Below are 26,137 nucleotides of genomic sequence, written 5' to 3'. Positions count from 1 at the left end.
CTTAACAACTCAAACAGCAGTCACCAGACTTTTAATGATCTGTACAAATTATTTAAGATCACACTTGATGTTAATCACCTCAAACATATGTTATTATGGCTACATTAAAGAGAATAATATGCTAAAATGATCATATCAAAGTCATGGTCACATGAATACAAATTTGATGCCCCAAACTGATTGTCACTGGTTTCATAAAACAATCAAAAATATTTGTACAGTAGCACTATTTCACAGGTGTTTCCCATTGGTTCTTTTGGCCAAAGGGTAATACCCTTTCCTCAAGTCCTCAACCCCCATTAAGAGTCCAAACTTGCTGCTCATCAGTCAGATAAGGGTAGGGTGTCAGATTTCTAGAAGTTCCAGGTTTTAGAAAACCTTACCTTCTAAAGACTTTTGTGGCCCTATCTTTGTCCAAAACTATTTTCTCATTCTTCTTTTTAAAAACTCATCTTTTTTGCCTTTTTCCTATGTCCTTTTTACATTGGCATCTCAAGAATGAAAAACTTCTCCTGAAAGAATGTGTCTGAGAAGAGAATCTTGGCTAGCATTGTGCTTGCACAGTGCTTTGAACTTTGTGCTTCAGTGTGTAGTGGTTCATGGTGTGAGGGAAATTGCTTTCACTGAACAAACAACCACATAATATTTGGAAATACAATTGTGCCTTACATTGACTCAGCTACTAAAATGGCAATATGGTTGTTTTGAGTGTTTTGTTTTTATTATTTTTGCTTTTGGGGGTTTTGGTTTTGTTTTGGTTTTTGTCAGTCCTGGGGCTTGAATTTGGGTACTGTGCTGACTCTGAGCTCTTCTGCTCAAGACTAGCACTCTACCACTTTCATTTTGAGCCACAGCACCATATATGATTTTCTAGTGGTTAACTGAAGCTAAGAGCCTCACAGACTTTCCTGCTTGGGCTAGCTTTGAACCATGATCATCAGATATTAGCCTCCTGAATAGCAAGGAGTGAGCCATCAGTGCACAGAAGGCAGGATTGTTTTTAAACAGATATAAGAAAAATAAAATTACATTGAAAAGATATCTTCCATTAATAATGGTGGAAAAACCTCTGGCTAGATAGAAAATATTCCATTTATAATAATTACTTATTTCAGCTCTTTGCATGTAAATTTCCACCACACAAAATTTGTTTCACTTCACCTGGCTCAGTGGCTCATGCTTGTAATCTTAGCTACTCAGGAGGCTGAGATCTGAGGATTGCAGTTCAAAGCCAGGCCACGTACTAAAGACCCAGAGACTCTTATCTCCAATTAGCCACTAGAAAACCAGAAGAGGTGCTGTGGCTCAAGGAGTAGGGTGGTAGCCTTGAGCTGAAGAGCTCAGGGACAGGGCCCAGACCCAGAGTTCAAAGCCCATGACTGGCAAAAAAAAAAAATCATTTTATTTATTGATTTATTTTATTTAATTTACTTATTTATTGGGTAGTCCTGTAGCTTGAAATCTGAGCGTTGTCTCTGAGATTCTGACCCATAGCTCCACTTCCTTGTTAGCTCCACTTAGTGGAGAAAAGAATTTCACAGAATTTCCTGCCCAGGCTGGCACTGAACCATGCTCTTCAGATCTCAGCCTCCAGAATAGCTTGGATTGAAGGCATAACGCACCATTTCCTAGCACCACACAAAACTTGTATTTGGCAGATGTGGAGAGCATTTAAGAAGGAGAATGTTGCATTAATTACAAAATAACAAATTTTAAGATGAGCATAAATCTATTTATAATCTTGAATAATAACCACTAATTTCCAGAAAACCTGATATTGGCCTTCAGTATAAGATATTAGGGCTTCATATTTTTAAGTTTGATTTTTAATAAATGAAAACTACTGCACTTTCATTGCTCTAAATTTCATACTGGCCATATGATCTTCCTTTTCCTATGTACTATGGGTTAGAAAGGGGCTAAAAGCTATCATGTATGCAGAAGTGCTGTTTGATTATACTCTGGGATACTCAGGGGGCAGAGGCAAGACTATGATGAACTTGAAGCCGGTCATGGCAAAAAGGTAACAAGACCTGTCTGAAAAGCAAAGTGGAAAAGTCAAATGTTTCAGAGTGAGCTTCAAAAAGCAGGACTTTTGCATAGCATCCATGGAGCCCCTGGGTTCCCACCCCAGTATGAGAAGAAGAAAAGGCTATCTGTGAGGATAAACTGTAGATAAAGCCTTCGAAAAGTCGGAGCTGGTGAGGAATATTTCTGAAAGTTGACTATCAGTTGGGGACTGACAGCTCACATGTGTAACTCTAGCTGTTTCAAGCGGCTGAGATCTGAAGATTATAGTTCAAATTCAGCAGATAAACCCTCAAGGTTATTATCGCACATTATCAATACATAGATGAGAGAAATATGGTCTTGCATTTATTCAGAAGTAGAACAGCCACTATTAAAACTGTGACCAACCAATGAATTTCCCTCACAACCCCGCCCACTAATTTGGGAACAGATGAATGAATAAGCAAAGACACAGTATCTAATCTGTTTAACCAAAACTAACAGTTACTTACTCCAAAATTTAATTATAGCTTTCATCCTGCCAATTATCTCCATATGACTTCAGCCTTTTATTTAGCCATAGATACAGAGAGCAGGACATATTAACTATTCACTCCAAAATGACAAATATTTCCACTCAAAAGACAGAACAGGCAGCTTGTTACACGGAGAATAATTACATTGTCAATTTCTTTACTTAATTCATTTGTTCTTGGTGAGTGATAAATGAAGATACTTCATTTGAAGGCACTCAGAATTTGGCAAGGTATGAAAAAGAAATGTTCTCTAATCCTTATTTCCTCTCTTGATTGGTAGGTTGCAAACTTGTTACATTTCATGAGATTACAATAGAAGGTCTCTTTTATGACTGTAGTAAGGTGTTTACACAGTTGTTATCCTTGTCTCCTACCCACTAGAACATCAAAACATCATGTGATTTTGACATCATTTACCAAAGAGGTAATACACAGGAAATGTGTTGGTTCTGTTCTATTTAACCTATTTTATTAGGATGGCATCAGTACTATTAGTTCACTGGCTTGTGTCAGTATTCATATCCCTAAAAGCAATGGACAAATTGTTCTGAGAAAATAAAGGTAAGAGTGGGGGCCGGGAGTTTGGCCTAGTGGTAGAGTGCTTGCCTAGCATACACAAACACCTGGGTTCGATTTTTGGGTACCACATACATAGAAAAAAGCTGGAAGTGGTCCTGAAGCTCAAGTGGTAGAGTGCTAAGCCTTGAGAAAGTCCAAAGACAGTGCTCAGGCCCTGAGCCCAAGCCCAGGACTGGCAAATAAATAAATAAATAAATAAAGGTAAGAGTGAATATTGGCCTCTGTCTGCAATAGTCCCCTCAGATGTCTGAAATAGGCAAGTCTCAAATATGCTTTGAGACTGAAAGGGATGCTGGGTCTTAAGATTGCTCAGTGATAGGGCCTGTACTTAATGTAAGGTCCTGCATTCAATTCCCAGAACTGCCAAATCAAAGAGCCCTTTTGACTCTTTGTATAGTACTTAGTTTTAAAATGCTCATGTAGAAGGGAGCATTTTAAAATATTGTTAAATCATTGAGTAGATGTTCATAATCAATACTGTTTTTTTTACCAGCATCTCATAATTCACCATTGAAAATACAGCATGGCTACTATAGTTGGAGATTAGTCCTTTAAAGAAGTAATTAATGATACATTCAATTATTGAGAAGGGACTATGTCCCAACAGAACAGTGCTTTTTGTGAGAAGAGACATCAGGTGATTCTGGTAAAAGTTCTTTCTTTCTTCAGATAAGAACACAGTAGAAGAAAGTCATAAGTGCAAAGTGCTCTCCTAAGCACTCCATCTTGGACTTTATATCCTACATAACTGTGTGAAAAGTAAATGCATGTGGTCAAAGTCTAAGGCATCTTGTTATACCAACCTAAGGAAACTAATACAGATTTTGGAGTTGAGAGGTAAATCGTATTATAACAGATAATAAGGGCATCGTTGGTGAAGAACATAGCTGAATTGTTATTAGTATTTTGTAGAATTGTGAGTACACTGAATATTCAGAAGTGATTCCTTCCTATTCCCCCGTGGGGCTTCTCTGAGAAAAGTACCTATTGCCCTTTCTGTATCCCATTTGTTGGTTTTTTTTTTTAACTGTATTTTTTTTTGTCTTTTCTTTTTTGGCACTGGGGATCGAACCCAGGACGTTGCACTTCCTAGGCAAGCGCTTTGCCACTGAGCTACATCCCAGCCCCTGTATCCCATTTGATAGGCACATACTCTACCCATTCAGCTACTCAACCAGCCCTTTATTCAGCTGTAATTTTTTTGAGATAGGATCTTGTTTTAGCCCTTTCTGGCCTATATATCAATCCTTCTATCTGTGCTTCTCCATATGACAGAATGACAGTGTATATCACCCTGCACAGCATTGGTGAAGATGGAATAGCATAAATATTCTCTCCACCTGGTCTTGTCCTGATCTCTTTCTCCCAAGTTGCAAGGCTCACCATTTTCAGCTATGCAAAGGAACTTCAGTCTTTGGAGATAAAACTGGAACTGAGACGGAGCAGTCAGACATAAAGAAAAAAAATGAAATAAAACTAACAATAAAGCAAAAGAAACTGAAGAGTTGGTGTAGCATCATGTCTGAATACATTTTGTGTGATATCTTGATTCATTACCCTGTTGTAATGAATCATGTCTACTTGGCCAACAGTCCCCCATACAGTAAGTAAACATTAGGCAGAAGCATCATCCAATATTTATTATAAATATGGTTTCATACATACATATCTCCTCAAGTCACCATCCTAGGTTCTGAAGACACCTTGTTAGATCAACCATTTCTGGTCCCTCAGGTCTTAGAAATGTCTTCCCATTCTTCACAAATTCCCAAAATTAAATAGGACAATCATTAAACCTTAACCATAATAATGCCAAATACCCAGAAGGGGTGTCTTCTCCCAGTCTTCTTGGATTATAACTCTGCTTTCCTTCAATAATCTCACCTTTCCACTACTTTCTATAAACACTGCTCTGTTGTGTAGTCACCTGAAAATCTTTCTTTAGCAAGACCAAGTACGTGCCATTATTCACTGTCTCCACATCAGGTGACCTCACCAGGACATGCTTGTGCAGTTATCAGATCTAGTGAGGTGACTGCCTTTCTGAGAAACCAGTTAAGTTGGAACCATTTTCAATGGTTACAACTGTCCTACTTTACCAGCCTGGCGCTGACATTTTTTTTCCTCTCTCCTTTCTCCCCTCTCCCCTCTTTCTTCTTCTGTATGAAGACTAAACTGCCATATTATTTTATGCTTTTGCAGTTTGAAGACTCCTACAATCAGATAATGGAGTCAGGTAGCTGAGATATGGGTTTGATATCTTTCCAACTTCCCCAAGTTACTCTCCATGCAGCACTGCAAATCCGTCCAGGCTAGTCTCTGCAGTTTCCAGTATTAGGTTTACTGTTAAATTTTGAACTTGTTTTTTGAATTTCGCTAGGCCTTTCCCAGACCTTAGTCTATCTTGTTTTGTATCAGCCAGTTCACCTCGTATTTATTTTGCTATTTTGTTTCCATGGTGGTAAGGTAGGAACTCTGTATTTATTCTTGCTGTGCAGCAATCATAAATTTCTCTGAAGGCAATTCCTCATTTGAACTAGATATTTGAATACATTTTTTTCAATCATTTTATTTCCTGTTAAAAGATACAAGGGACAATGTTTTCCTCTCAGCTTCTCTGCTTGTCACTTCATTTCTTGCCATCATATATAAAAATGTGACACCATCCCAGTTAGTTTGACCTGGACTTCACTGTAAATTCTAAGGGATCCAAGTTTACTAAAGAACAGATGTAAAGTTCCCAAAGGCCAAATTCCTTCTGTAGAGGGTATCAATGTTTGCGAAGTAATGCACCTTCTATCTGGTGAATATAATGTAACCCTTCTATTAATTACAATTTTAAAGATTGTAATTGGAAAAAAAGAAACACTCCATGTTTTCATCTGGCAGAAATCCATATCCAAAGGAAACTCTGAGACCTTAGGATATCATGCATAAGGACAGATGGTATGTCTAGGAAAATTCACTCCAGAGCAATTTTGGACATCCCAGGAGGATTTGGCACCCTAGAGAAGCAACTACTGAGTCAGAATATGGACTCTGGATTGGTAGAATTGGTAGGATCAGGCATGGCTCCCCCACCATAACAAGAACAAACAAGACGGATGTGAAATTTAAGGCATTAGAATCCTTCATTTGATTTTAGGATTATTCCAACAAGAAAGCCAACTTATTCTAACGGCTTCCTGACTTTTACTTTGTCTCTGAACAGAGACACTGGAGTGGGATGCATTCCCAATGACTGAGCAAAACTACCAACAGCATCTTTTAAAAGAAAAATTCTGATACGTTTTTATCATGTTGCTTAGCCTCACTACATATTGAAGAGAAGAGAAATGTAGTTTAAAAGTGGAGGTCTAAACAAAAGCCATACAATGGATGATTGTTGTCCTTAATGTACTATGTTATCTCTCATCTCTTTTGCTGTCCCTTGGTTATCTCATATTGTTACAGTATCTCACTTTGTTATCTGATATATTGGATTTATTTGTATTTGGTTATTTGAAATTGGATAGGGAAGGGGGGAAAATCAAGACGGGGGGTGGAGGTGAAGGTATTGGGGATCAAGACATGTGAAAGGGTATCAATATATGTGAATTAATGCACCTTCTATCTGGCAAATATCATGTAACCCTTTTATTAATTACAATAAAAATGTAAAATAAATAAATAAATAATAAAAGTGGAGGTCTAAATTACAAAGCTCCTTGTCAATGTAATTTAATGGTCTGAAATGTCTTATGTTCTAATTCCAATCCTTATAAAATTAAGACTTACAAAGCTCATGGCTGTGATCCAGCTACTCAGGAGGCTGAGATCTGAAGATTCCAATTCAAAACCCCAGGCAGGAAAGTCTGTAAAACTCTTACCTCCACTTAGCCACCAAAAGAGTTGGAACTGCAACTGTGACTTAAGTGATACAGCACTAGCTTTGAGGGAGGGAAAAAAATCTCAGGGACACTGCCTTGGCCCCAAATTCAAGCTCCAGCACTGGCAAACATGCATGCAAGCACACACACACATGCACTACAAAAAATAAGAGGCACAGTGTGTACAAGGTTCTCCTTTTATAAATGGGCCTGCCGTCCTCCTCTATCCTAAAATGCCTCATCTGTATAAGATCTTGCCCAAATGCCATTGGATTCCAATTTGTTTATGGTCGATGTTCAGACAATCCTATCTTTTATATTCCTTTACATCTGAATTCACAGTATTCCTTTGCTTCAGAAGGATTCTAAAATCACCCCACAACTAACTTGGACCATCCTTTCCCCAATGATTCTAAAGCACTCCACACAACTTTGGTTATGACTTAGCATTGGAACTTATGGAACTAAACTAAATAGTGGGAGCTTACAAGAGTCAATGATGCCATAATTTGTTACCCCCAACACACACACACACACAAACAAGAAGATAAAAACAAAAAGCAGATAGTATGTCAATGCTAAACACTTTGGTAGCCATGAAAACTGAAATCTCTAGATAACAAGACTACCGTATGGGTTTTATAAGGGCTCTAGGCAAAAATCAGGATTGAGGGAAGGGATCTTTAAATTTTCAACACCCCCAACAAAAGATAATTGAAAATATATATTTCTTGCCTTAGTGAGTTTTTGTAGAATCTGATTCCAAACTTGAGAGTTATACCCAAATTTCCTTAGCAAGCTACAGAGGTGAGGGAAAACAAGTGCTACTCATATGAAACCCAACACAATACTTTTAAATCAATGGAACTTTTGAACTCTGTCCCTGTCCCAACTGCTAGACCAAGAAAAGCTTCTATTTACTTGCTACAAGTAATTATAATAATAATGACAATGATGATAATGATTATGATTATGATAATTATAATAAACCAATTGTTGTGGAGGAGTGAAATCCCCTGTCCCATGTCTTATTTCTAATAACTCTGCCCCAGAGGCATTCCTCAGGCTCTCAAAATTGGAAGAGACACAAAGGTATATGTTTACACTAACCATAATATACCTTTATCAGCATTAAATGCCCCTGTGACACAATCAAAATTTTGGATTTATTTCAGGACATCCAAGATCCTAAAGAAGCAACAGTCATCTAACATTCATAATATTAAAGAGGAAACTCAAGATAATAGAAGGAAACTTAACATCCAACAAGCCTGCCAAGATAGCAGCTCTTTTTCCTAAATCTAGGATCAAGTAAATGGTATTTTTCTTCTAGTTTGGGTTTGCCTATAAAGATTAGGAACAGGGCTTAAAGAAAAGGATCACTTATAAACCCCATGGGGTGTCTAGATAAGGACAAGCTCCTCTTACTTTCTCAATCCCCTCCGGGGAGTATTATCAAGGGCATGCATGACTCCTGTCATGGTGGCTCAGCTGCCCTCTCACAATTAATTAGAAGATTCTTCTCTGGATAGTATATAAAAGATCCATAGAATGGTTGACTTGCACCTGTATCTTTCTGTGAGACTAATATGACAGGGAGTCTTCTAAATTTTGTTTCCCATTGTAAACTGTATTGAGGAGAGGATTATTTTCTGGAGAAGACTGGCTGTTAGATGTTATGCAGGACCCAACTTGCCGAAGATGAGAATATCTTTTGGTCTTATTAACACCCTTATGGGAAAGTTCAAAGTCTTACTGATCTTTACTACAGACTGTGGTAAAAGCTAAATACTTCCTCAGAGAAAGGATACCTAGCTTTTGGCTACAAAATGAACCCTAAAGAGAGACAAAGGGCCTACCTTTATACTTAAGGCCAGTGGCCCAAGTGGTCAGGATCTTGGTTTATTCTGATACACTCAGCCTCGAGAGCTCCATCATGTGGAAAGGTAAAATGAGTTTTAGAAAATGATGTAAAAAAACTTAAATTGTCATAGGAAACCTTGCCACAGACCTTAGTTTCACATAGCATTCACTGAAGGCAGCAATCAGGTAATCAGCACCTGATCTTAATACCATCAAATCTCTAGTTGGACTTAAACATGTGCTCTTTGTCAAAGTCATACAAGGTCAAAAACTTTGATCAACAACATATGTAGGATGGTGCATATCCAGTAACTTTGAACACTCCAGCAACTGTTACTTTCACAGCTGCTTTCCTTTGCTTTGGTTTAAACTATACTTTTTTGTGCCAAATCCTGGAGAGGACAAACACATAGCTTCCTGGAGCTGAGAGTCAACCAGAGACTTCAAGCTGCTCTTTGTCCTTCACTTTCACCACAGAGAAATGAAATGTAAAAAGGCTGTATTATATGTTTCCTAATCTTTGGTATAGTTTTGCTTCTTTATAGCTTTATGCATCTATGCTTGCATGCTGAGGGATTAAGTTGTGTTTCTTATTCAATTCTTAGCAGTCAGACTTCATAAACCATGAATGAGCCTCCTGTCCTTTAGTTTATTCATATGTGCCTTTGTGCTTAAACATCTTTTGCTCCATCTAGTTCCACAGGCTTGTTCTTTTCTGAACAGAGCATAGTTTAATGCCCTTGCTGGATCTCTGTGGGCATCATTCAGGCACAATATATGTGGCTATTTTAGCACTGACATAGAATTGCGCTCTAATCCCTTTCCAATCTGATGGTGAACATTGATTTGAGCCTGAATCTGGTCCCAATTTTTAGCAAGGGATTCTATCAAAGATGATTACTTAATGCATTGTCATGAGAAACTTAGACTAAAGTTCCCTAAGGTATGACCCTAAATCCTTATACCACTGGCCCATCTTTTCGGTAATTAGACAAGATAGCAATTCTCCATTTCCTTCCTACCTGAAATCAAACCAAACTCAAGGAAAGACTTAAAGATGTCCAATTCATCATCAATATATACTTTTCTGCCTTAATGCTTTATGCTTCCCCTATCACAACCCAAGGTCCATCATGCTTTTAAACAAGGGCCATCATGACACTTCCATAGTATCTAGTTTGTATGATAGCTTTCATGCTTCTATGTTAACCAAAAAGACAGGTTCCAAGATAACAAGAAAAGGTCTACTAGAACAATCAGCTCACCTGAAAAAAACAAAAAACAAAAAAACTCACAAATAAAAGAAAAAAAAGCTCCTGACAGGTAGCTTTTAGGGCAGCCTTAAATGGTTTCATCTTCTGTTGAGAATCCTAATATCAATATCTGTAACACTGATTTGTGGCCCTGTTACTTACATCTTCCCATTTTGAATTAATGTTCTAAGATGCCAACAACCTTCCCCCATCAATTCCTCTGAGAGCTCCTTCAGAGGAACAGACTGTGCTTCAGTTTATCCTTGTCAGTGAACGAGTAAGATGCTCCAATGCCACATCTCCTGTATAATCAAAGCTATCTCCTCCAGTGGGAATGACTTTCTCCATGCTAAATATTAAGCAGAAGTCCAATCTACCACATCACATTGCAATAGTGATCTCATGTCTATTGAATATAGGATCCTGATGTTAAACACTTAGTCCTTATCAAGACTTATAGGAAGCCCTGGCATAGGTCATAAAAGGCAAGCTCTCAGGAAAATTTATGACATCCCAATCTATCCTCGTTCATCTGCTTCCTGGCTTGGAAGGTGAGTGATTCACTTTTACACACCTTTTATGTGATATATTACCCTTGCCAGCAACACAACATAATCTTGATCTTAGGCTAGAACTTCCCAAACAATGAGCCCAAATAAATGTTTGCTCCTTGTAAGTTAATTGCCTTAGGTATTTTACTATATCAATGGAAAGCTCACTAACTACCCTTATTGCTAAATTCCGCAAAAGTGTGTTGTAATAATACTAACTTCCAAACACATAGCTAATTATTCCTTCCACTATCTATTATATTCAGATAGTTAAACAACTTCACAGTACCCAAGGTAAATATACTTGTTACCAAAGTTAATAGGTAGTAGATTATCTATTAGCAAAGGTTAATGGGTAAGTGTTTATACTTTCCATAGAGGAAGACTTATTTGATTTAATTGTAGATGAATAGTGTATGTAATAGAAAATGCTGACAAAAATACTTTATATACCTCAGGTGGAGCTTTTTGAACAATAATCAGAAAGAAGTATGTTAGTATGTTGCCATGTGGACCAGATGGTATAATGAAGATAAAAGAGATTTAGACAAAATGCTCATAATTTACATGATTATCTATGATTTTGCTTTTATTTGATCCCTCCAATTTTAGAGTAAATATTACTGAGGAACATTTCATTGGCAGTAGTTCGATTTTTTCTTTTCTTTTTTTTTTTGCCAGTCCTTGGGTGCCGGAGCCAGCTGGCAGCAAGGCGGATACCTGATTAGGGGGTGAGGATGAGAAAAGAAAAGACAAGACAAGTCACAGATAGTGTAGGAAAGGCTACAGCCCAAGACTACAGCCTAAGGCTGTAAGCTTAAGACCGCAGTTCCCCTTTATTTCCCATTCCTGTCTTATATAGTCTCTACAGAACAAGAACCTGTCAGGTGTTACATTGATAATCAAGTCTCAGAAGAAAGTGATAAAGCAACAACACATTCGTATCTAATGGTAATCAAGTCTCAGCAGAAAGTGATTCATAATACCGATGATATAGCTTAAAGTCCATAGGCATGATATCATACATAACAGCTCATTTCTTTGGTTCCCTTATCAAAGACTGGGTGGTCATAGGTCTGTGGGTTAATATCTAGGTCCTCAGTTCTATTCCCTTGGACTTCAGGCCTGTCCTTGTGCTAGTACCAAGCTGTTTTGGTCACAATAGCTCTGTAACAGAGTCTAAAGTTTGACATTGAAACTCCTCCTGTGCTGTTCTTACAGCTAAAAAGTGTTTTTGCTATACGGGGTCTTTTATTATTCCATGTGAAATTTTGGTTTACCTCTTCTATTTCGGTCTTTAAGGAAATAGACATTGGGATATTGATGGGTATTGTGTTGAATTTGTAGATAGCCCTTGGCAAGATTGCCATTTTCATGATGTTAATTCTTCCAATCCAGGAGCATGGGAGGTTTTTCCATTTCCTCAGTTCTACTTTAATTTCCTTTTTCAGGGTTTTAAAGTTTTCATCAAAAAGGTCCTTTCCATTCTTAGTTAAGTTAATTCCTAGATACTTTATTTTCTTTGAGGCTATTGCAAAAGGAGTTGCTTTCCTGATTTTTGCCTCATTCCTTTCACTGTTGGCATAGAGGAAGGCAATTGATTTTTGAGGGTTAATTTTATACCCTGCCACCTTGCCAAAGTTTTGAATCAGCTCAAGCATCTTGGGAGTGGAGTCTATAGGGTTCTTTAAATACAGAATCATGTCATCTGCAAAGAGGGAAAGTTTCACTTCCTCTTTTCCTATTTGGATCCCCTTTATGCTTGTTTCTTGCCTTATTGCTCTGGCTAGGAATTCTAATACTATGTTAAAGAGGAGTAGAGAGAGTGGGCATCCTTGTCTCGTTCCTGATTTTAGAGGGAATGGCTTTATCTTTTAGCCATTAAGTATAATGCTAGCTGTGGGTGTGTCATACATAGCCTTTATTATACTGAGGAATGTTCCATGGATTCCTAGTTTCTCCAGAGCTTTTAGCATAAATGGGTGTTGGATCTTGTCAAATGCCTTTTCTGCATCTATTGAGACAATAATGTGATTCTTGTCCTTGCTCTTGTATAACAGCTCATTTCTTTCTGTGGATATTTTACTCAGTGATTCAGATTCATGGGCCAGCCTGACCCCACACTCAGCTCCCAACACTGGGGCTTGAACTCAGACCCTGTGCACAGTTCTTGGGCTTTCTCAAGGCTAGCTCAGTGCCACTTTTGGCATTTTCTGTGCATGTGATACTGAGGAATCGAACCCAGGGCTTTGTGCATGCTAGGCAAGCAATCTACCACTAGGTCATGCTCCCAGCTCCTAGTTTAAAGTTTTTTTCATCATTTATTAGACTAAAATAGCCCCTGATATAATAACACACTAATTCTCAGATCTTCAAATTAAGCCAGATTTCCAAATCTTAGTGGTGTAGAAAAAATAGAATTTATTTCTTAATCATGTAATGTCTACCTACACTATAGCCACAGATGCATGACTATGTTGTAGTCCTATCTACTCAGAAGGCTGAGATCTGAGGATCATAGTTTGAAGCCAGCCGAGATAGGAAAGTTTGTGAAACTTTTATGTCCAATAAACCACTTAGAAAAAGCCAAAAGTGGAACTGGGCCTCATGTGGTGGAGTACTAGACTTGAGTGAAAGTGCTCAGAGAGAGCAACCAGGCCCGCTAAGTTCAAACCCCACCACCCACAAAAAAAGAAAAAGAAAGAATAAAGTAGGGATGATTAGATTAGATAAGGCTTTGGGTAGGCACTAATCCACTATGAGCAGGGGGCTTCTTTAAAAGATATATTTGGACATAAAGTTATAGAAACAGAAGAAGGATAACATGAGAACATAGAGGGTAATTCGATTATGAGGACTCTTATCTCTTCACTAATGGATTAATGCATTGATAGACTCATAAGTTCACAGTTTGGAGGAAAGCTTTGTTACAGAGATAAGATCACTTGTTTTGTTTCTTGATCCTCATGAAATAAGAAATTTTCAGCATTACACACTTCCACCATGTTGTGCTATTGGCTCACTACATGCTCAAATATTTTACTGAAACCTCTCAAAGAATGAGACAAAATAAATCTCTCCTCTTTGTTTTTTTACATACTATTCTTTATTAAGTTAAGAATATTTTTAAATTTTTAATTTAATTTTTATCAGCCATGGAGCTTGAACTCTGGGCCTGGGAGCTGTCCCTGACAGCTCAAGACTACCACCCTACCCCTTGGGCTACAGCACCACTTCTGGTTTTCTGGTGGTTCATTGGAGATGGGTCTCATGGAGTTTCATGCCTAGGCTGGCTTTAAACTGTGATCCTCAGGTCGTAGACTTCCGACTAGTTAAGATTACAGGTGTGAGCCACCAGTGCCAGGCTTCTAGTTATTTTTTTTCTAATTCTATTGTCAGGGTGATGTACAGAGGTGTTATTGTTATATTCATAATGGTAGTGTGTATATTACACTTGAACATTGTTACTGCTTCCCAGGTTTTTCTTCCCGCTTCCTCCCCTCACCCCAAGTTGTAAAGTTAATTGCCAACATATGGTATTGTGGCTATTACTGTTACAAGTTTAACATATTTATACAATTTAATACTTTTTCAGTTTTTTTCTATATTTCTTTCTTGCATATATTTTTATTGTAATTAATAGAAGGGTTACATTATATTCGCCAGATAGAAGGTGCATTAATTCACATACATTGATACCCTTTCTCATGTCTTGGTCCCCATTTCCCTCCCTCCAACCCCCATCCCTCATCTTGTTTCCCCCCCATCCTATTTCAAATAACCAAATACAAACATATCCAATATATCAGATAACAAAGTGAGATACTGTAACAATATGAGATAACCAAGGGACAGCAAAAGAGATGAGAAATAACATAGTACATTAAGGATAACAATCACTCATTATATGGCTTTTTTTTCCCCATATCCTCAAGGTCCTTTCGTTTAGCGTCATACTATATGGCCTTATGTATCTAGGTTTTGCTCTATTGCAAATCTCTGCTAGGAGAGCCCAAGGTTTCTACTGATTATGACAAATGAGGGAAACCTTTGAGCCTATATGTTCCTTTGAGTCTTTTCATTTCCTAACAAATGGGGTGATGACGTTCTTTCTAACAGTAGCATAGAATTCTATTGTGTACAAATACCATATCTTGTTGATCCACTGGTCAACTGAGGGACATCTGGGTTGGTTCCATATCTTTACTATGATAAATAGTGCTACAATGAACATCGTTGTGCTAGTGGATTTAATATGTCCTTGTTTCCAGATATTTGGGTAAATGCCCAGGAGTGGAATTGATGGGGCATAGAGGAGCTCTATGTTTAGTCTTTTCAGGAACTGCCATACTGCTTTCCATAGTGGTTGAACAAGTTTGCACTCCCACTTTAAGCTCCTGGAAAAAGAGCAACAAACCGACCCTAATCCTAGTAGAAGGAAGCAAATTATTAAAATCAAAGCAGAATTAAATGAATTGGAATCCAAAAAAACTATAGAAAGAATCAACAAAACAAGGACTTGGTTCTTTGAAAAAATTAACGAAATTGATAGACCCTTAACAAATCTTACCAAAAAAAGAAGGGAGCATACCGAAATAAACAAAGTCACAGATGAGAATGGTAATATCACGACAGAAATTACCAAGATCCAGAGCATCATGAGGGAATACTTCTCAAACCTTTACGCCAACAAATTTGAGAATCTAGAAGAAATGGATGAATTTCTAGCCAATATTAACATACCCACACTGAACCAAGACGAACTAACCCAACTAAACAGGCCTATTTCAAACACTGAAATAGAAATGGCAATAAGAGACCTTCCACCTAAGAAAAGCCCAGGGCCAGATGGATTCACAGCTGAATTCTATAAGGTCTTCAAAGCAGAGCTCACACCAACACTGCTCAAGCTCTTCAACGAAATTGAAAATGAAGGCTCTTTACCAAACTCATTCTATGAAGCCAGTATAACCTTCATCCCCAAACCAGACAGAGATTCATCAAAGAAAGAGAACTATAGACCCATTTCTTTGATGAACATTGATGTAAAACTTCTCAACAAAATACTATCCAACCATTTACAACAACTTATCAAAAAAAAATATACACTATGATCAAACAGGATTCATCACAGGGAGGCAAAGCTGGTTCAACATACGCAAATCAATATAACTCAACACATCAACAGGAGCAAGAACAAAAATCACATGATTGTCTCAATAGATGCTGAAAAGGCATTTGACAAGATCCAACACCCATTTATGTTAAAATCTCTGGAGAAACTAGGAATCCATGGAACATTCCTCAATATAATAAAGGCTGTGTATCACAAACCCACAGTTAATATTATATTTAATGGCTAAAAGCTAAAGCCATTCCCTCTAAAATCAGGAAGGAGACAAGGATGCCCACTCTCTCCACTCCTGTTTAACATAGTATTAGAATTCCTAGCCAGAGCAATAAGGCAAGGGGATCCAAATAGGGAAAGAGGAAGTGAAACTTTCCCTCTTTGCAGATGACATGATTCTGTACTTAAAGAGTCATATAGGGCCGGGAGTTTGGCCTAGTGGTTAAAGTGCTTGCCTAGCATGCATGAAGACCCGGGTTCGATTCCTTGGTACCACATGCATAAAAAAAAAAAACAGAAGTGGTGCTGAGGCTCAAGTGGTAGAGCTCTAGCCTTGAGAAACTCCAAAGAGATTGCTCAGGCCCTGAGCTCAAGCCCAGGACTGGCAAAAAAAAAAAAAAAAAAAAAAAGAACCATATAGACTCCACTCCCAAGCTCCTTGAGCTGATTCAAAACTTTGGAAAGGTAGCAGGGTATAAAATTAACCCTCAAAAATCAACTGCCTTCCTCTATGCCAACAGTGAGAGGAATGCGGCAACAATCAGGAAAGCAACTCCTTTCGCAATAGCCTCAAAGAAAATAAAGTACCTAGGAATTAACTAAGAATGGAAAGGACCTTTTCGATGAAAACTTTAAAACCCTGAAAAAGGAAATTAAAGCAGAACTGAGGATATGGAAAAACCTCCCGTGCTCCTGCATTGGAAGAATCAACATCGTGAAAATGACAATCTTGCAAAGGGCTATCTACAAATTCAACGCAATACCCATCAATATCCCAATGGCATTCTTTAAAGAAATAGAAGAGGCAATCTAAAATTTCATATGGAATAATAAAAGACTCTGTATAGCAAAAACACTTCTTAGCAGAAAGAACAGCACAGGAGGAATTTCAATACCAAACTTTAGACTCTGTTACAGAGCTATAATTATCAAAACAGCTTGGTACTGGCACAAGAACAGGCCTGAAGACCAGTGTTATAGAATTGAGGACCCAGATATTAAATCTCCTCTTTATTTGATGTTTGCAGGTATTCTGTCACAGTAGTGTGTGACTTACTAAGACAAGAAAACTGGTATTATGAATGAGGCCTTTTCTGTGAGATTTTCGATATTTTTTAGAGAAGTGTGCTAGAAAAGTGATAAAATATTATAAGTAAGGGAGATTCTAAGTGATGCTTAGATGAAAATGCTCAGAAAAATGAAGACAGTAAAAGACTTTGCTCATGAAATTTCAGATAGAAGCGAGGACTATACTGGGAATTGATAAAGGGTCATTCATACTACATATTGACAAAGAATGTGTCTATATTCTGTACATGCCCTGAGACTTTGTATGAAGTAGACTTTAAAGGTACAGAATAATTAACCTGCTGGAAGAAATTTCAGGGCACCTCAGCGAGTCTGTCAAAAGAATTAAAAACAAAAGAGTAAAAAATCTGCCCAGAAAATAAGTACTTACAGAACTGAAGCCAAAGGTAGGTGTGACCAGTAAGGACATTAACACCAATGAAAAGAATGAAAGCAATTTGAATCTGGATGATAGGAAAAATGATTGGGGAGAAAGTACATTTGGCAAAACTCCATATATTGTAATTATTGACTAATAGTGTACACTTATGTCCTTCTTCCCATAAATACCATTTTAAAACATTTGTCTAATAATATAGTACAAACAACTACTTCATAACTGACCCTTATAATCACAATATCCGAAGAGGAAGATGGAGGCTGGTGGTTCCCAATTTCTTGAGGCACCTGGAAATCAGCAAGACCCCAAATCCTCTTGGGCTCAAAGTGATTCAAGTTTAAGTCTTTTATTTAAGGAGAGAACTCCTGTGTGTCTTCCTCCCATAGACCACCCTGAAAGTTATCTTCCCAGAATTAATTTCCTCATGTTCAGTCATCAAAGCCTTCAGACTCCACTGCAGCTGTCATCTTGCTTAAAGCAAAATTAGTATCATCCATATGTACTGACTTTACAGGCTTGGAAAACACCATATTTATCTACCAAGATTTTAAAGCGTGCTATGTGTAGCATGTTCAGATTCCTTGAAACAGCCCCTCTCAGGATGATATGTGAAGCTGTGAAAGTAAAACTGAAGCTGCAGTGGGGACACAAGGATATGACTGAGATCAGAAACATGGAAGGAGGAAATTTGTAGGCAGTAAGCAAACTGGTCTCAGAGAGTGACAACATGAGCTGCAGTAAGCAGAGTTCCCATCATGACATAATGGACCCTAGATGTCTGACATGGAGCTACAGGAATTAAAGTTCGCCCTAAGGTTGGTATTTCTAGATTTCTCTTTGCTTTTTCCTTACACTTCCCTTTTAGCAACTACTTTTATTACTTCACACTGAAATGGACTTAACTCAGCCAGTCCTTGGCAAGCACTCTTTCCCTGAGCTATATTCCCATTGTTTTCACTCCCTTTTTCAGAATAGGAATGTTTACTGTGGGACATTATAGGTTGGAAGGCTATAACTTGTTCTTTTGATTTTTACAGATGCTCAGGGGAAGAATTTGCCTCCTCAGAGGCGTCATTGGACTGGAACTGGTAAAAGTATTGGAATTCTTAGGGGAAGACTGGAAGAATTTTGTATTATAATATGGACATGAGTCTCTGGAGTTCAAGGATAGACTATAATAATTTACATTTAGTGTAAAATAGATGCTGCAAACTTGGTCCCTCATGTAACAGCTTTCACTTGTAGAGCACTGCTTTGGGGAGGTGTTTTTAACCAGGAGGGCTCTCACACCAGCAATGAATTAATCCCTTAATGGACTCATTGCTTCTCTGATTTTGGAGAAGTGCTTTGTTATAACAGAAGAATTTCTGTCCTTTTGTTTCTGGAATGTTGCTTCTGGGGTGTCAAGACTATCATCTTGAGCTTCTATCTCATCATATGCCTAGAAACAATGAGGACAAGCAACCATAGAATAGAAGGTCCTGAAAGTATAGGCAAAATATTCTTCCCTTTTTTGAGTTTATTTTCTCAAGCATTTTTTTTCAAAGTGGTGGAAAGATGACTCCTTTCCTTTTCTTGGCAAAAAGTAATAATTAATAATCACAGATAGAGAATACTGATAATGCATTTTAGGCTACTCATAATATTTTGATGGCTAAAATAGTTTAATAGCTCACTGATGCTACAAAGAAGATATCAAATTTGGTGAGCAGAAAATTACTACCAAGAAGAGCATTAGTGGATCCCTTAGCATAGAATAAGCAATAAGAGAATATGGAGCAGGGTTTATTTTCTATTGTCAGAAACTGCCCATGACTCTTACTGCACAAATCCCAACAGCAATCTAACTTTAACAGACCATATCAGTGCAGTGTTTTGAGCTTTGAAGTAAAGGAAATTTAAGAAAATATGGTATATGAATAATAAAAGATATAGTTAGAAGATGTAAAAGAATCTGGGGGCCAGTGGCTCATGCTTGTAATCCTAGCTACCTCTGCAGACTGAGATCTGAGGAACATTGTTCAAACCTAGCCCAGGCAGGAAAAGTCTGTGAGAATCTTATGTCTAACTAACCACCAAAAGAGTTCGAAATGGAGCTATGACTCAAGCACTAGCCTTAAGCAAGAGCTTAGGGATAGCAACCAGACTCTGAGTTCAAGTTCCAGGACTGAAACAAACAAACAAAAAAAAGTAAAAAATGGAGAACAACACCAAAATATAGGTCAGTAATGTGCAGAGTAGGCTACACTCACCCAAAAGGGAAGTCTAGATAAGTCCAAATTAGCCTAACCAAAATAGATATCCTCTTTCTCCCATTTCCCTTTTCACCAAATGCCCTATGAGAATGATTATGTGAATGAGAGCTAGGAATGGTGGCTCACGCCCATAATCCTAGCTACTCAGGAGGCCCAGATCTGAGGATCAAAGTTCAAAGCCAGCCTGGCACAAAAGGAGCTGAGACTCATCTCCAATTAACCTCAAGAAAATGGGAAGTGGGGCTTGGCTCAAGGGTAGGGTAGTAGCCTTGAGCTGAAGAGCTCAGGGACAACACCCAGGCCCAGGGATAGGGTGGTAGCCTTGAGCTGAAGAGCTCAGGGACAGCATCCAGGCCTAGTACAAGCCCCATGACCCACACACAAATATATGCACATGCACACATATGTTCTAACACATATCACATATTACATATCATGCATATAATAGCTGGAAAGACAGATGACATATATGAACAATGTTGCCTTATTGTTAAAATGCAGATAATTAACATTTCCTAACATCCTTCAAAAACATGTCTGTAATTTGTGAATTTTTCCTTTAAATAGCCACTACCTCTAGTATAGGTAATACACAAGGGATTACAAATAAAGTTTGCAAGTTCTAATTATCTCTTTAATTTACAGTCTTACAGAGCTTGGAAACAGGAGATGTGGCTCAATGGTAGAATATTATATCAAGTATGTGTTCAAAACCCAGCATTAAAATAAAATCCAATTCTAAATTGAAAAACCAAACAAAAGTACCTGCATGTGGAAACATCTCATCTGTATCTAAATATCCTCATCTGCAAACCAGAGATCATTTTTCATTCAATTAAGCAACCAAAAAAGATAAATAACCATTATAGGGCCAAGTATTCTTGAAGTGGTATACCTGCAGAATTCACCTACTCCAGTAGTCTTATGTAACACATGCAATTCCTCACATACTATATATGTATGTACAGATAATAGATACATACAACACACAGTCACATCTAGTCATACTCTCAACTTCTGTTTAGAGTCAGTCAAAATGTAAAGAGCTCTTCACAAAGAAAGGCCTAGGAAATTCTTTTGACTACAAGTGTGCCTACTAGTTATCAGAAAATATTTCATAATCCTAATGAACTACATTGCAAGCATGCACATGTTGTCGTGTACAGGCTTAGTCACAAGTGGCTGATTGTTGAAGACTTGTAACTGAAACTCTTTAATGTCGGTTCAGCTGGTAATGGTTTATCCCTTGAAATTAGAATTTGAAAATAGCACATTTATCCCGGTCAGCAATTAGTTAACACTGTTAAAAAAAATAGCTAACTATTTGAAAAAGTCATCTGTTTTTTTTAATATTTTTATTGTAATTAATAAAAGGGTTACATGATATTTGCCAAATAGAAGGTGCATTAATTCACATACATTGATACCCTTTCACATGTCTTGGTTCCCATTACTCTCCCCCAAACCCCTATCTTGGTTTTTCCCCCGTTCCCTATCCAATTTCAAATAACCAAATACAAATATATCCAATATATCAGATAACAAAGTGAGATACTGTAACAATATGAGATAACCAAGGGACAGATGAGAGATAACATAGTACATTAAGGACAACAATCATTCATTATATGGCTTTTGTTTCAATATCCTAGAGGTCCTTTCAATTAGCTTCATACTATATGGCCTTATGTATCAAGGTTTTGCTCAATTGCAAATCTCTGCTAGTAGAGCCCAAAAAGTCATCTTTGAAACATTTACTTTAGAGTTTTAAACAGCCCAAGTGTTTGTAATTCAGTTATCGCTCTGGTGCCAATTCTTGAGAATACAGCACAGTACAAGAAAGCATTCCCAATGAGTTTCATATTTAAGTTTTTGTATCCAAAGCTTTGATGCTCCTTAAACTTTTTTTTTTTTTCTGATGAAACTCAGTGTGTTACCTTGATCTGGGTTTGGGAACATAAAGAACAAGAAAAGAGAAAATAAGGTGCAAAGTATTCGTGCCACCACCTTACAGCAAAAAGAAAAAGAAACCCTCCGTCCACAATGATCCTCAATGCAAAACAGAATGTGTTTGTATTCCAGAGTTAGAAAACGACTTCTGCTTCACTGCTAGGCAAAACCTGTGCTATCCTGAAAACAGTTCGTTTGTCAATGTGGGGCAAGCAAACCGAGCTCAAAGTCCAGAAATTGCAAAAGGAATGTTTGGTTGCAGTGGGCAGAGGAAGCAGGTTGGGGGGGGGGGGAGAGACTGACTTTGCGTCCTTATTTAGGTTCTGGAATGTGCTCATCCTTTCTCTGCTTCTAACTGGGAATCTCGAGGATGGCTGGAGGTGGGGTGGGGGGTGGGGAGCGGTAGATGGTCAGATTCCTTCATTGATACTTAGTGTCACCCGTGATCTTGTATCAGTCCTGTAGACAACATGGGACTTTCACAAACAGACCTACCACCATTACACTGTCTGTGCTGGACCCAAGGCTGCTCCCCAGGGGTCAGTGGCTGCAGGAACAGGAGGGAAACTTTCTAGGAGGTTCAGCCCTAGAGAAGAAAATGGAAATCCTGCCAACTGGAGCACGTCGTTGCTGCGGCGATTCAGGAGGAGAAAGGAGAATGTGGACCGGAGTGCCTTGAGTTACTCACAGTTTGTGTCTGAGGCTGGAAGCGTGAAGGCGAGGCACACCAGCAGCACTCCGCAGTGCCCACCCAGGACCCTCATTTCACAGAGGGCAGAGGAGCAGGCGGGCGCGGTGATCCAGACCTGTGCTCTCCGCGGCGCTGCAGCCGAGTCCCGGCTCGGCTCTGCCTGCTCTGCGCCCCAGCGACGCCTCGGGACGGCCAGAGCGCTGGCCTCTAGCCCGGGGAGGGGACTGCCCGCTCCCAGCTCCCAGCTCCCAGCCCCCAGTCAGAGCGGGGAAGTGATAACCAGGACATTTCCAGGAAGCTTCGGGGAGCTGGGGGAAGGGCCCAGAGAGAGAAAGAGAAGGAGTGAGTGCCCTACAGGCCAAGTGAAAGCTTTCTGAGAAAGCCCCCCCCCCCCCTTACTGGTTCCCAGGGTCCCTGCGTTTCCTTTGAGGTCATGCTGAACGAGAAGTTTCCAGAGGGGGAGGGGACATAGTGAAAACCTCCAGAGCCTGGAGTGCAGGACCCAGTGCCAGCAATCGACCTTTAGAGGCCTGTGAGCGCTGGATCGCCAGGCTTAGAAAACGAAATTCTGATGGACTGATTTGGCTGCGAGGGTGATCATCAAAACCTAGCTGGCAAGGATGGGTTAGGACAGCAATGTAGAGATTAGAACTATCGAAAGAAAGGAAGATCATTTAGATCAGCACTTTGTTTTTCTTCATGTGTTGATCGTGGGAAATATCAACAACCCCAAAAATGTTTTGGCACCAAGGTAATATATTAGATTCTATCATCTTCACGCAGCTGGTTGTGGTGTTTGCCTTAATTTTGGTCCTTAGACATACCCACCTTTGTGGCTGCCTCTGGAGTTAGCCGAAGAAAGATAAGATCACAGTGCAGACTAGGCTTTTTCCTAATTGCCAGTTGTTTGGCTTTTTTCAAAGCTTTGGTCTTATTATCTGCAAAAGAGGGGTAATCGTTTTCAGTGATGATTTTGATCATCACTGATCAAAACTGATTAGTCTGTGTCCAAGAGTGGTATTTATCGCCTAGTTGCTATTACCCATTCCCTGGCCAAATTAAATACCAATTGGGTTTGTGTGTGTGTGTGTGTGTGTGTGTGTGTGTGTGTGTGTGTGTGTGTGTGTGTGTGTGTGTGAAATTCAAAAGGGAGCCCATCTGTGAGCATTGATTTCCAGCTCTAGTGTTTTATGACTCTGTAATCATCTAGTTGGATGAAAGGTGATTTATATTAGAATTCACTATTTTCTGATAAGGAAAATTAGCTGGAAAATTCCCTTGTGCTTAGTCCATTCTATGTTCTTTATCTAGTGTAGGAATTCAGATAGACTAACAGTAGAAAATAATATCTATTCATATAGATACGGGATTCATATAGGTACGGGAGTTTTGCAACAATATGAGATGTGAAGATGGGGCTAGAAGGTGATAGCACATTATCACCCTGAGCTAGGCAGATTAGAAAGGAAAGGGAGTTTGCAGCTGTGGAAGGAAAGTTGGCGAATCCAGGCAGGGAAAAATGTGTGATTAACAAGCTTCTCCCACAATGACTTCTCTAGAAGTATCCTTCTGGGTACAGGAGATTCTTTGCTAGGAATAAATGTTATAGTTTGGATCTGGAATGTCCTTTAAGACTTGTGTATTTAAAAGCTTGGTTGCCAGTCTGTGTTGTTGATCGCAGAAACTTTGGAAGTAGGGATTGTGGTGGGTCATTGGGGCAGGCCTTTGAAGGGAATATGGAAATCCTTGCTCAATCTTTTGTCACTCTTGGCTTCACAAGGTCATGAGTGAACAGTTGTACTCCAGGACTCAATCCTGTTCCTGTTCTTCCAACAAGCAATCAGATTGCCATAATGTACTTTTCCATGGAGGCCCAAATCATTTAGGTTAAACGCCCAAAGACTAGCATATAATGAGCCCAAACTGATCTTTATTTCTTCCTTAGCTTGGTTTTCTCACATATTCTGTCATAATGAGAAAGATGGATAATACAATTATTTCCAACAGAGGAAAATTACTTTAGGCAATTAGGGGTAAGTAAAAAAACAAAAAACAAAAAGCAACAAAAAAACTTTGCTTCTTCTGAATTTCAGTTCCCTTTAGTTCAAATATCCCATATTTCAAAGTGGTATATGTTGGTGTGGCATATTCTAAGTCACTTCAGTTCATTGAAAAAAAAGTTGTTCAGCATATCTTTGGGTACTCCCTGTTTTAAATTTTCTTCTTTTGTTTATCTGGCTCATTAAAGTCAGTCTGCTTACTAGTATTCTCTTAACACTAAGTGATTCGAATGTAAATATTATATTCACTGAAAAATTTGTTTGGATCACATCAAACCAAAGAAACTTTAAGAACTGTATTTAATTACTAAATATTTAAATGCATGTTGGTCCTGATAGTTCAAATAAAAGCCCCAGTGGGAATCTCCTCATGTTGTAAGGATGATTTGAGAAATGACAAACTTTGATAACAAAATTTCCTATGAAGGAACAATGTCTCTAATTAAGAATCAGTAATATTTATAACAACATATCCCCAATACAAGCATAAAGTGATAAAGCATGAAGAAAGAGATGATAAGGAACTATGAGGTACTTAATGAAAAGAATATCTTGCTCTTCTAAAGACTTAGCTAAAGTGGCCTTGTTTTTGTTCACAAATGTATAGCACAATGTAAGCATCACTGTTAATAACTGTGGAATGTCAAAGTTAGGAAAAATATTAAATACCTAAAAATTAAATTTGATATATTCTTGCTTAAAAATTCCAGGTCTTTAATGGACATAACAAGTTAACTCTGTAGTAATGCCTATTTTGGGCTCAATATTAACATTGGTCAATCTCATTTGTTTGAAATTTGTTTTTAGTACAACTTTAAGTACCTAACTAAAATCTGTCAAAATTCACCTCTCTAATTCCTAATGCTATTCCTATTTCCTACCCACTTTTACTTTTATCACATCATCGTCAGGTAATAGATTGTGCATAACATTTAAGAAATAAAATTGTTTTCTACCTTTTCCTTCCTCCGATCAGCAGAATTTAATCTATGAGGGTAGAAACTTTTTATGCTTTGTTCTCAATTAAATTTCTCATGACCAGAAGAATGAATGGTCCATAGCTAGTAATAATTTCAACCCGGGAAAGTATGCCAAAATATGAAAAGTCAATATAAAATGAGTCTTGAGGATTGCTTTGCTTTCAGTCAATAGGATCCCCGGCCTTATGTATTTTATGTCAGTATTAGATATCTGAAGAAAAGCCTTATCCAGAATTAATCAGAATGATAGCAGCAAGACTCTTTTCATAATTCTTAATATATTAGTTTACTTGTGATAGAAGAGCCAAAAATTGAAGTCACTGATTGTTTATGGGGAGTCTAAGGTTGCATAAATTTTCAGATAGCTGTCTTCCCTAAATTGGCTCAGCATTCTGTACAGTTTTATTTTGTAGTTCTCATACAGTGTTATTTTGTAGTGTTCAAGTCCATTTATGTTAACACAACTACTATTACAAGAGATTATCCAGGACCTAAACCAGCTCTTAAATGCCTTCATCAAAGTGACATAAAACTCACATTTCTTTGGATGAAAAATTTGAATTGCAAACCTGGCTTGGAGATGTTAACTCATTGATCACAATCCTAGATAGTTGAAAAGTATGATTTGATTTGGGAGGATTGTGATTTGAGGCTGACTCAGACACAAAGTTAACAAGACTCCATTTCAACACACAAAAAATAGCAAGACGTTGGGCTAATCCTAG

The 26,137-nt window shown here is 38.2% G+C and overlaps 1 protein-coding gene across 2 annotated transcripts in view; it reads right to left on the bottom strand.

Annotated features, from left to right (window-relative positions):
• The window catches only part of Pros1 (protein S), a 55,609-nt gene extending 32,922 nt beyond the window's left edge, over positions 1–22,687 (bottom strand). The window contains exon 1 of one of the 2 annotated variants that reach the window (XM_090347687.1): positions 22,370–22,687. In XM_090347687.1, the coding sequence (XP_090203813.1) occupies positions 22,370–22,445 (76 nt within the window). In that variant the 5' untranslated portion in view covers positions 22,446–22,687. The remainder of the gene's footprint in view (positions 1–22,369) is intronic. The other variant, XM_090347679.1, reaches the window with a different exon arrangement.
• Between the last annotated feature and the right edge of the window lie 3,450 nt (positions 22,688–26,137).

The sequence above is a fragment of the Megascapheus bottae genome, chromosome 1 (genome assembly GCF_031878675.1).
Source record: "Megascapheus bottae isolate mThoBot1 chromosome 1, mThoBot2.hap1, whole genome shotgun sequence".
Taxonomy (NCBI): Eukaryota; Metazoa; Chordata; class Mammalia; order Rodentia; family Geomyidae; genus Megascapheus; species Megascapheus bottae.
Note: the sequence above shows the minus strand (reverse complement) of the source record. Positions and strands in the feature narration are given on the sequence as shown.